The sequence below is a fragment of the Phyllostomus hastatus genome, unplaced genomic scaffold (genome assembly GCF_019186645.2).
Source record: "Phyllostomus hastatus isolate PE091 unplaced genomic scaffold, TTU_PhHast_1.1 phas_scaffold_501, whole genome shotgun sequence".
NCBI lineage: Eukaryota > Metazoa > Chordata > Mammalia > Chiroptera > Phyllostomidae > Phyllostomus > Phyllostomus hastatus.
In genome coordinates this window covers 62,483,260-62,495,308 of record NW_025334033.1, presented here as the reverse complement: position 1 = coordinate 62,495,308, position 12,049 = coordinate 62,483,260, and the positions used below count along the sequence as shown (strand labels likewise).

The 12,049-nt window shown below is 57.0% G+C and overlaps 1 protein-coding gene across 6 annotated transcripts in view; it reads left to right on the top strand.

Annotated features, from left to right (window-relative positions):
* NRDE2 (NRDE-2, necessary for RNA interference, domain containing) overlaps nucleotides 1-12,049 on the top strand; it is a 41,252-nt gene that overhangs the window by 18,078 nt on the left and 11,125 nt on the right. For 4 of the 6 annotated variants that reach the window (XR_006783741.1, XR_006783740.1, XR_006783739.1 and 1 more), the window contains exons 7-12: nucleotides 702-835; nucleotides 3,295-3,415; nucleotides 6,676-6,851; nucleotides 8,640-9,026; nucleotides 9,756-10,690; nucleotides 11,314-11,452. Coding sequence is in view for 2 of the 6 variants with exons in the window: in XM_045822139.1 (XP_045678095.1) it covers nucleotides 702-835; nucleotides 3,295-3,415; nucleotides 6,676-6,851; nucleotides 8,640-9,026; nucleotides 9,756-10,690; nucleotides 11,314-11,452 (1,892 nt within the window). In the remaining 4 variants the exon portion in view is untranslated. The other 2 variants (XR_006783742.1, XM_045822140.1) reach the window with 2 other exon arrangements.

Genomic DNA, 12,049 nt, shown 5'->3' with positions numbered 1-12,049 from the left:
CGGCGGGCCTTTGGTGGAAGCCCTGCCGTCACAGCGAACTTCTAGAGATGAGAACACCTTGCTCTGGAAGTAACGCGAGTTCTCCCCCCACCCCCCCGACATAAAGAGCCTTGTATTTGGTGTCATGTGAGATACATGACAGCTCCGTGTTATTTCTGGGGCACACGGCACGAAGCTGTTCGTTCTGTGGCGGCTGGAGCTGTTCCACAGTTCAGGCAAACTGGGGTTTCCAAATACGGAACCCGCACGGGCGTACGGCCAGCTCTGAGCACAGGATGGAGGTGGCTGGCGAACAGCGCCGTCTAGTGGTCAACAGAATACCGATCTTGGCTTTCTGATTTAAAAAAATCTGCCGGCGCCGTCCTTTTCCTAGAATTTTTCTTGTGATGATACAAGAAAGCCTTGAGTTTTTGGTGATGAATATTTAGACCAACCTCTTGCCTTATGTTTATGTATGTATAGTTTTTAAGTTTTTATTGTTCCTATTTGTGTTCTGTGATGGTTTCATATAAAACTTAGGTTAAGTGCACTGTGACCACAGTGCTGTTGTGGGTCCTCGTAAACCAGGCCGTGTGGGAGTTACAGCTGTGAAGGTGGGACAGTAGCTCACTTCAGGGAGGTGTTCTGTTCTGCTGCGTCTTCGCAGTGCCGTCCTTCCCCGCCGGGCACTAACCCGAGTCCCCGTGTCTGCCTGCCTCCAGCGCTCTTCCTGCAGCAGTGCCACTTCCTGCGCCAGGCCGGCCACGCCGAGAAGGCCGTCTCTCTGTTCCAGGCCATGGTCGACTTCACCTTCTTCAAGCCCGACAGCGTGAAAGGCCTGCCCACCAAAGGACAGGTGCGGCTCTGCTCTCCTCCCCTTGCCGTCCCTCCTCCGCCTCCCCTCCCCCTCCTCTCCCCCTCCTCCTCTTCCTCCCCCCATCCTTCTCCCCCTCCTCCTCCTCCCCCTCCCCTCCCCCCTCCTCCCTTCCTCTCCCCCCTCCCTGCTTCTCTCTCTTTTGTGGGGAGGTAAGGCTCATGGGAGGTGGTGGTAGTGTTTTTAAAACAGCATGTTTTCCTTTGTATCAGACCTGCTGAGGGCTGTTTCTCAGAAGGATTCTAGCAATGCAAGGAAAACCCCACAACGAAAGGAGTGAAACGTGGGGAGGTGAAAGAAGACCCTCCCCGCAAACAGAGAGACTCACTCACGCCCCCTCTTCTCCTTCCTTATGGCCCTTGTTAAAATGCCGGCTATGCCCACTGGTCAGGGAAACCCTGGCCACGCCTTTTAACCCCTGTGGTACCCTGCCCCCCTTCCTAATGTGGGTCTTGTGCCACTCCCCCATGAACCCTCCTGCTGCCTCGGGGCTCTGCTGGGGGGCAGATGGAACTCCACGCTGGCACTTTGTCCACACCGGCCCTGACGGGGGGTGGGGCCAACCATTCCCATGACAAGTGAACATTGCCAATACTTGGGATGTGAAGCAGTGGAGATAAACCTTCCCATAGAGCTGTTCACATAAGAAAGCCTTCTTTACCCTTTTCCCACCTAACAAAACTCCATTTCCTGTCCTGCACAGAGGGTCTGGTGGGAGATGGACAGGATGTCTGAATTCATGGAGATCTTTTGAAGGCCGTCTTGAGAGGCTAAGGTCTCCATATTGTATAATTTTTGTGCACTGCCTGTTATGACTTTATCATCATTTTTATTTTTTCCCAGACAAAATTGTGTTAAAGACTATCAGTGTAGCTGATGATTAGTGTGACAAGCCAGATAGCAGTTATTTTAAGACATATTTTACTACCTTAAGAGTACACTGTGCTACAGAAGTGACCCTCAGCCAGCTCTGCAGAGCACGCGGTGTGTGGTTGGGGGTCTGGGTCAGGGTCAGGGTCAATGTGAATGTGCTCGGCTCTGCTGACGTTCGTTGTCTGTGATGAGAGCAGTTGCTCTCGGAGGCGGGCGGAGGGCACGGCCCAGGACTGGGGAGCATGGAGAACCACGCCTCTGACAGGTCAGGAGGGCTGATCCCCGTTCTTGAGGTTTGAAATACTAGCAGCACATGCAATTGCAAAGTATTTACATGACAACTCAGAAATAGTTGTCTATTTCTAAGGACTTTTTGTATCTTCGTGACTAAGAGACGTTGTTACCACAAGCAGACAGTCTGGTATTGCTGGTCTGTGGAGTAAATTGGTTTTAACCGTATGTCACACTTTTTTAAAACACACTCACCTTTTTCTTGAGTGTGCTTTCTTCTGTCCCTCTTGGGAGAGCAAACCCCGTAAAGAGGGAGTGTGGTCTCCCCAGGCCCCCTCCCTCCCCGAGGAGGCTGCCGAGCGCTCAGCAGCCAGGGCCCAGGCCGGGATGCTGGCGCCGCCCTCCAAGCTTCTCCCAGGCGCTGTCTTGCCCCTGGCGTGCGTAGCTCTCCCCGGGGCCCGGGCTGGGTAATCCTGCGGCCCTTGCCCTTGGTGTGCCCGCCGGAAGCCTGCTCATCCTCTCGAGAGGCTGCTTACAAAAGCGCTCATTGAGCAAGTTATTGGCTCTCCTTTAAAGTCCCCATTGTTGGCTGATAACGTGATCCCTTTCCTGTTCCTTGCCCTGTTCACCTTCTGTTCCATGTGGGATTGTTTGTTGCCACGGCACGGGACCGCAGACCGCAGAGCTGGGGGCGTGCCGGTGAGCGAGGGAGGCCAGGCTCTCCCACGCAGGCCTCTTTGTTCGCGGGGTGCCGGCCGTCTGTAGTGCTGTGCCAGCAGGCACTTACAGTGTCCCTGCCAGGTGCAGGGCACCGTGCCCGGTGTCGGGGACAGTTAGCTGAGATGTGGCCGTGTCCTCAAGGCCTCAGGGTCTGTCCTGTTGAAACCTTCGGCCCCTCCCCCTGAAAAGGTCTTGACAGCCACAGGCCTTCAGGAGCGGGGGCCTGGCTGTGCCCCTGCTCCCTGTGAGGCTGGCCTGCCGGGCCTGCAGAGGGAGCCACCCTCCTCCTGCCCTTCTCCCTGACCCGGGCCAGGCTTGGTGACCCAGGCCCGGAGTGTCATCCTGTCACTCCTTGGACTTAGTCTAGGTCCAGCCCACACTCACGGGTGGGAGTCCCCCGAGGCAGGAGGAGAGGGACGGGGGCTGCCGTGGAGGCTGCCCCCCACACGAGGAATTACATTTTCCTCTTTGGGGTGTGTGTTGTGTGTGGATCAACCGCAGGGACCGATGACAGGCGAGGTTTCCGGAATGAGCCCCGCCTCTGCCGGTCAGCGCTTTGCCCGGTGACTCACGGTTTTGTGCGAGGAGGGTGACCTTTGCGTTTTAAATCCGAACAGGTAGAATTCTTCGAGCCCTTCTGGGACAGTGGAGAGCCCCGGGCCGGGGAGAAGGGCGCCCGTGGCTGGAGAGCCTGGATGCACCAGCAGGAGCGGGGCGGCTGGGTGGTCATCTCCCCAGGTAAGGCGCCTCGCGTGCCTGTGCGTTCTTCCGGGGTTTGTCTTTACGTTCTCGTGAGTTTCTGTTCGTGCACGTGAGCCCTTTATCGGCAGCTGGAGGATACCGCACAGACGTTGAAATGCTGAAGGCGCGCTGAGTGGGTGTCCCGGGAAAACAAACCGCTCCCTTCCCTTTAGGGGCCCCCTGCGGCCCAGGATGCTGTGCGTGCAGCCCAGCTCAAAACAGCATAAGGTTTTCTTGTGATTACATGTCACAGTGTGGCCCAAGACGACAACTCTTCTTCCAGTGTGGCCCAGAGACGCCACAAGGCTGGACGCCCCTGCGAGAACCTTGGAAGCAGCCCACCCCCCATTCTCAGTGCGTGATGCTTTGGGGGTTTGAGTTTTTCCCGGAAGAAACATTTTATTTTTCCTCGTATAGGCTGATCCTGAAGAACTGATCTTGTCACTAACCCTCCCACCCCATCCCCGTTTACTTTTGTCGGCAACGTCCAGATCCTTTGAAAAACAGTTGCTTTTTAAGGACTACTATAGAATAATGATTAGCCAGCATTTACCCTTTTCCATCAGCACTGCCTGAGAGAGAGATAATTCAGGCACATGGGTGCCCTCACACTTTCTAGTAGCCACATTAAACAAGCAGAAAGAAAACAGGTGAAGTTAATTTTGATAATTATTTTGTTTGATCTAGCATATCAAAACAGTATTTCAGCATCTAATCAGTATTGAACTAATGAGGTATTTTGCGCTTTTTTTTAAAGATTTTTATTTATTTATTTTTAGAGAGGGAAGGGAGGGAGGGGGAGAGGGAGAGAGAGAGAGAGAGAAACATCAGTGTGCGGTTGCTGGGGGTCATGGCCTGCAACCCAGGAATGTACCGTGGTGGGAATCGAACATGGGATACTTTGGTTCCCAGCCCGCGCTCAATCCACTGAGCTACGCCAGCCAGGGCTTGCTTTTTTTTTTTAATGAAGGCAATGGGCACTTCTTTTTTTTTTTAAGATTTTATTTATTTATTTTTTTAGAGAGGGAAGGGAGGGAGAGAGAGAGAGAGAAACATCAATGTGCGGTTGCTGGGGGTCATGGCCTGCAACCCAGGCATGTGCCCTGACTGGGACTCGAACCTGCGACACTTTGGTTCGCAGCCCGAGCTCAATCCCACGGAGCTACACCAGCCAGGGCATGAGGTATTTTGCTTTTTTTTTCACATGAACTCTTTGGAATTTGGTGTGTATTTTGCATGAGTAGCACGTCTTGAGTTCAGACCGGCCTTGCCGCCTTCCAGGGCCCCAGGGCCACAGGCTCAGGGCTGCGCGTCGGCCAGCGCAACTGTGCTAGTCTGAATTGCGGCCCTCGCCCGGTTTCATCGACAGTGCGGGGGTGGGGTGGGGGTGGGCACTCGGGAGACTGGCCCCTCACCCAGGCTCTCGCCCCAGGGCTGTCACCTTGCCAGGCCTCACTCCTTCATCCGAGACGTGGCAACTGGGGCGGCTGTGGTCCGTGTGGCCGTGCGCAGCTCTGGGCTGGTGGCACGTCTGTCACCGCTTGGCCTGGGCCCTTGCGGTGTCGGGGACCGCACTCTGGGCGGCGCTGTCCAGGGATGGCCGGGCCTCCGTGGGCTGTGAGGGAGCTCCGCCTCCAGGACCCGGAGCTGCGGTTTGGGCTCCCCGGCGGGTCCACGTGTCGGGGGCCCGCACCTGCGGGCAGAGTGGGGAGCGTGGCACTTCGGCTGCTGCGTCTGCTCGCCGCACGAAAGGCCCAGGACGAGCGGGTCTTCGTGGTAGTGCCTCTGCTGTCCCGGCGTGGCCGACTCCGCGTGGCTGTCTGTCTTCAGGGTCTTCGTGTTTGTGAGTGAGTGAGGCTCTCAGAGTGCACGGTGCTCACGTCCTGCAGGCCCCACGTTGGACCTTCCTGTGGGTGTGTGGAGTGCCCTCGGCGGCGCCCAGAGGCTGAGTCAGCACAGCATCTCTGACGAGGGCGCAGAGGTCCCACGGGCGGGCGCTCCTCGTGGGGGCGGGGTTGGCTTTCGCAGCGAGGCGACGCGGGGACCGCAGCCTTGGTGTTCAGTGTCACGTTAGGGACGTGTGATGCTGCGTGTAGCCCCTGCCGGCTTCCCAGACGTTCCCATCACAGAGCCTCCTGAATGTGCTGTGTGTCTTTGCACCGGACGTGGTGGGGGGCCTCCAGAACGCCAGGATCTGAAGGAAGTTGCCAGTTCCTTGTGTCCAGAGAACTGGTTGGTTGCCGCTTTCGTTTGTGAGTTCTCATGTCCTTCCTCACGAGGGTGGCACTTAGAGAGCTGGGGCTTATCATGGATTCCGGGTGTTTCTCGTTAACGTTGCAGCTTGTTTCTTCTCGTACCGGGTCACTTCCCGTTAGTCTGTAATTGTACGCGTGTCGGTTTCACACCACGCAGTCTTTTAAATTTCTAGTGTGATACACTCAGGGGTCTAGGTCCGACACAGGACGCACTGGAGTAACTTCTCTAACGCTAAGAATTTTTCAGCGTGATTAAAGATTACTTTAAATGTAGATTACTAGAGGAAGGTGATAATTAAACTTCAGTTTTCTTTGAGAAATTCAGAGGAGTGTTAAGATAGAACAGTGGGTTAAAAATGCTAGTACACCTATCACTTATTTAAACTCTGTGGATGTTTTGTTAGTGGTTTACTTTGAAATGCTTACAGATTGACAAGAAGTTGGAAGGAGGTACACAGGGTCCCCCCTCCTCCCCCCGAGGCAGCACCGCGGCGCAGGGTCTGGCCAGGGACGGCACTGGGGCAGCCTGCCGAGGTTGCTCCGACCTCGCGGGTCCCGCACGCCCTCCGCGGCGTCTGACGCTGCGTGGTTTTGTCCCACCCGTGGAAGGGGAGTTGCAGGTACCCGTTGGTTTTCAGCGGGCTTATTTCACTTCCAGGGTCACCCAGTGTGTGCTGGCGCCAGCGTCTCCTTCCTGTTGAAGGCTGGATAGTGGTGCACTGTCGGTGGGTGTCCCGTGGTGTGTGTCCAGTCACCGGTCGGCGACACCGGGCCGCCTCACCGCCCGGCGGCTGCGAACGTGGTGGAACGAGCGCCTGCGTTCACACCTCGGGGTGCGGACCAGAGGGGGCGCTGTGGATCACGGTGGCTCTACGCTCCTTTCTCGGAGGAGCCTCCGTGCGGGTCCCTGCCCCGGCGGTGTGTTCGCTGTCCCACCGCCAGTCGGGGGACTCCAGGTTGGGGGGGCGTCGATGGCGAGCTGGAGGTTTTGTTCTTGTCTAGACGAGGACGACGACGACCCGGAAGAGGACGACCAGGAAATCGGAGATAGGACTCTGCCCAGGTGGCAGATCTGGCTGGCGGCGGAGCGGGCCCGCGACCGGAGGCACTGGCGGCCGTGGCGCCCGGACAAGACCAAGAAGCAAACCGAGGACGACTGCGAGGACCCAGAGAGACAGGCAAGTGCGCCCTGGGAGGGGCGCCAGCCGTGCAGCCCCACCCCCACGGGGGCTCCGTGCCCAGAAGGAGGCCGCTGGGCTCTCTGGGCACCTGCCTGGCCTGGGCGATGCTGGCCTGGCTCCTGCCTGCCTGTGGGAGCGTCCCTTTCACTGGGAACCAGGGGAGAGTTTGATTGGCTGCCGGTGCGTGGGAGCGTGGAGGCGCTCGACCAGATACAGTTCCTGCTCCTGGCTTCTGGGGGGACACTCAGGGTCACCCCTGTGGTGATTGACTTCAGGCTGTTCAGTTACTCTTCACACGGAAGCTGGAGGGCTCGGGTCTGAAGGCAGAGTTGCCGTCCTGCACTCTTCAGCCGTGTCCACCTTCCCCTCCCCGCTCTCGCAGCTCCAGAAGTGGGGCAGACAGGTTTGGCTCCGGAAGACGGGAGGGGCTGGGTGTGGAGGCCGCCCGGGGACAGCGCGTGGACAGCCCGTCTCCTGGAGAAGGGACGAGCACTTGCAGCCCGTGGCACTGGGCCTTTCACTTCCATGGCTTGTCTTACTGTCGCTGTGTGACTCAGTCCCTGCTACGCTAGTGCAGCAGCTCTGGACGTTTTCATTAAAATAAGTGAAAAGGTTCTGTTTTGATGCCTGGAGTTGACCCAGTTAGTTTCACAAGATAAGGATTGTGTCGCCTGGCATGCAGTGTGGTGTGGGTATGGGCCTAGGGGGCTCACTGCCGCCAGGCTTGTCGGCTCTGCCCGGTTTGTCGTCTGTGAGCCTCCCCGCGTGCTCCGTGCCTCCAGGGTGGAGACGGCTGCCTGTGTTCCCCTGCTGAGTCACCGGTGCTGGGAGGGAGGAGGCGAGTCTGGTGGAAGCTCCCCTTCCTGCCTGAAGCTGGAGTGCTCAGGGAGGACTGGGGTCTTGCTGCAGCACCCAGGGGTTTCAGAGTCCGCCACCCTTCCAGCAGTCCATTCCCAAGGCTCAGAGTCTTGGCGGTTCCCTGGAGCGCATTTCTGGAGCAGACGGCTGCCGCGAGCAGTGTCCTGTCACTTAGCTTTTTCTCTACTCAGAGCCTGGAGAAGGTTTCTGGTTAATTGATGGTTTTGATTAGTTGACTCCCAGGTAGTCCCTCTTTGCTGGGAGCCACAAAGACCAATCAGATGAGCAGACTCTGAGACAAAGGGTAGCTTCCATGACTTACATTTTAAAGTCATTACCCGAAAGCGCTGCGAGTGCCCACAGTTAGTGTTAGGCGCTTAGAAGTGCTTTTAACACGGTCCCTTGCTCCTGTAGTTCCTTCTCACCTTGCTGCTACTTCTCTGTTTCTGGGCATATTTTTCATTTCCTGGAGCAATTTTGTGCAAAGAGAGCACAACATAATAAAGTTCTTGTCTCTATGTTAAAAAAATTTGCACTTGTAACTACAAAGCAATTGCGTGTGCTCTCAGAAGTGAGTATGATTCTGGACTTCCTGTGAGTTCTGCGGGACACTTTGAAAATTGTTGGCTTCAGCCAGCTCACCGGCCCCCTCCTTCCGAGGACCCCCAGCAGTGTGAGCGTGCTGACGGCGTCTCGGGGTTCCCCACACTCGCCCTGCAGCCCCCGGAGCTGCCTGGCCAGGCCTGGCTTTTCTGCATCTTGCAGAAAACCTAGCTCCTGTCTGTTTAAAATTGGATAATGTTGAGTCATACATTCATATAAAAATAATTATGGAGAAAATCGTGAAGGCATTTTTGTTTGTTTGCTTCAGTAAATAAATAAAATAAGCAGCTCCGAACAGGTCACGTCATCTCGTCTTCCTTGCAGGTGTTGTTTGACGATATCGGACAGTCTCTGATCCGACTCTGCAGCCAAGATCTGCGGTTCCAGCTGATCGAGGCCTTTCTGCAGTTCCTGGGCGTGCCTTCTGGCTTCACCCCTCCTGCCTCCTGCCTTTACCTGGCCATGGACGAGAACAGCATCTTCGATCACGGACTTCATGACGAAAAGCCACTGACTTTTCTCAACCTTTCATTTTCCGGCGTGAGCTGTGTCGGCCGCACGGACCGGTTGGGCTGCCGGCGCTGGACCAGAGGCCACGACCGAGAGGGCGAGGAGTTCATCCGCAACATCTTCCACCTGGTGCTGCCGCTGTTCTCCGGCGGGGAGCGGTCTCGGCTCTGCTTCTCCTGGTTACGGTACGAGATCGCAAAGGTAATAACTCCAGCTGCCTCCTGCCCGTGTGCGGACTCCCTCTCGTGTCCGTGTGCACGAACGGAGTCGCCGGCGCTTGGTGTTCTCCGGGGTCCTGGGCCACGGCACCTCCTTCCTCAGGGACCCCAGAGGCACCTGGCGTGTGGCAGCCCCTTCTGAGGAGCCACAGGCACTGAGGAGGAACACAAGCTGTTTCTTGTGTTGGCTCTTGTGTTACCAGATTCCTGTGATTACATGAACTGCTAGTGTTAAGAGCCAAGCTTAAGCAAGGGTAGAGGATTTAGGGGCTTATTAAAATAGAATAAGCTGGTACCCTGCTCTTTCTATCTGTAAGTCTGCTAGAAATTTGCCGAGGATGGACTCTTCTGCCCTCTGCTGGCCACAGGTGGAATTTAATCTTAGCACCCAGAGTTCTGACACTTGCACTCCAGATTCCTTACCCCAGGTTGTGTTATTAAAATGGTGGTGTCTGATGTAACTGGGTGGTTTTCTTCTTCGAGAACATTTAGAGTATTGAAGCCTTGTTTGTAGAGGTTTCGGATGAAAACCGGGGTTCATTTTGGGGTTCCCGTGGCCTCGGTAAAACCCTGATTTGTCTCCCGGCTCAGAGAGCCCCAGTGCTTAACCAAACACGTGACAAGGGAAGGAGGCATTGTGCGGCTTTCTCAGCTCAGCGGGGCTGCTTTCAATACACAGGGCACGTGGAGTCATTCTTTTCTTTATCTCCAGGTCGTTTGGTGTCTTCACACTAAAAACAAGAAGAGATTGAAGTCACAAGGAAAGAACTGCAAAAAACTAGCCAAGAATCTCCTGAAGGAGCCAGAAAACCGCAACAACTTTTGCCTCTGGAAGCAGTATGCACATCTGGAGTGGTTGCTGGGCAACACAGAGGACGCCAGGAAAGTGTTTGATACGGCACTGAGCATAGCAGGGAGCGGAGAGCTGAGGGACCGCGAGGTCTGTGAGCTCAGTCTGCTCTACGCCGAGCTGGAGCTGGAGCTGGAGCTGGCAGCGGACCTGAGAGGGGCCGCCACGGCCCGGGCTCTTCACATACTGACCAGGCTGGCCGAGAGCAGTCCCTATGGGCCCTACGCCGGGCAGGTCCCAGCCATTCACGTTCTGAAAGCTCGGAAGGCCTACGAACGGGCGCTGCAGGACTGTTGGGGTGAGGACGGCGTGTCCGACCCACCTGCCCCCGATTCCCTTAACCGCCTCGTCAGTGTGGTTAAGTGCTTCATGCTCTTCCAGTATTTGACTGTGGGGATCGACGCCGCTGTGCGGATATACGAGCAGGTGTTTGCAAAGCTGAAGGGCTCCGTTTCCCCGGAAGGCCCAGGCCCGGAGGCCGGCGCCGGCGCTGGGAGCGTGAGCAGTGCCCTCGAGGCCGCCACGCTGATGCACACGAGCCTGCTCCGGTTCCACATGAGAGTCAGCGTCTACCCGCTGGCGCCCCTGCGGCAGGCGCTCTCGGAGGCCCTGAAGTTGTATCCTGGCAACCAGGTGCTCTGGAGGTCGTATGTGCAGATTCAGAGCCAGTCCCACAATGCCAGTAGGACCAGAAGGTTCTTCGACGCAGTCGCCAGGAGTGCAGAACCCTTGGAGCCGTGGCTGTTTGCAATTGAAGCTGAGAAAATGAGGAAAAGGCTGGTGGAGACGGTTCAGAGGTAATCACAGATCGCCTCGTTCGCATGTCCGCAGCCTCTGGGAAGCCTCAGGAGCACGGGAGTGCACATGGGCCCGTGCCTGGCACACCCACACCCGTGTGGGTGTTCCGGGTTTGGCAGAGGGGCGCGTCGGGAGAGGAATGCAGGACCTGCGCGTAGCGCGGCTCGTGCTGGAGGCTCTGTGGCTGTCCTCCAGGGCTGTGCCTGCGGGGTCCGAGTGTTGCTTACAGTGCGTGGGTGGCGACCCTCGGGCCTTCAGGAGTCTCAGATGCCGTAGTGGAAGCATAATGCGTAGGAGCACAGGCTCTGGAGCTGGACTCTGGGCTCAACCCCAGCTCTTCCGTTTACTGGCCCTGTGACCTCGGACAAGGCACTTTACCTCTCTGACAGGCGCCCGGGAAGCAGGGGCTTGGCGTGTGACTCGCAGGCAGACTCACCGGCTTCGGAGGAGCCACACGGTGTCCTCGCTCTGCACCCCCAGCACCCGCGGACCCGAGGGACAGCCCTGCCCGACGTGCTCTGAGCCAGCTGAGACTGACGCCCGCTACCACTCACGCACGTCTGCCCCTGCGACGCTGGCGTGGCAGACTTGCCTCGGAGTCACATGAGCCTTTGTCTTGCAGGGTAGATGGCAGAGAGGTGCATGCCACAATTCCCGAGACCGGCCTGACGCACCGGATCAGAGCCCTGTTTGAGAACGCGACCCGGAGTGACCACGGCAGCCAGTGCCCCTTGCTGTGGAGGATGTATTTGAATTTTTTGGTAAGAAAATATGTAGAGTTGTTGTGCGTGTGCAGAACCCTGAGTGAGGAAGTGCGGGTGTCCAGCAGCCACTGCGCGGGCAAGCTGGCGGGGGTGGGGGCGCTTCCTGCACCCTCACACCTTTTCCGGGGTGGGTGACGGGTGACGTCAGGTCTCCTGGGACTTGGAAAGGGGCAGGGACTGGGTGGGATGACGGGGAGGGGTAGTTGCTGGGCGGCTCGGTGTCGACGTGGGTGTGTCTGAGTTGACTTCGTTGAGCTGACAACTTGGAAATGGTCTAAGAGCTTTCGTTTGAAAGAGACTTCAATTCTTGGCCATTCTGCTCATGAGTTCCCAGGCCCTGATCTGTTATTCAAAGACAAGATCTGTCTAGATCGTGGTTTTTAAATTAGGCATTTCCAAAGCAACTTTGTTTTCGCTTAAAAGGACACGGTGGCTGCATGCGGTGGGTGAGACACCATTTGGTTCTGCTCACGTGCGTGTGCAGGCTGAAGGCTCCGCCTCTGTGAGAGGCCGGGCGGTGGGAGGGGCCTCGTTGGCTGTGACACCTCGGCCACAGCCGCACTGCGTGCTTCCTTAGGAACAGCCGCCTGGGCC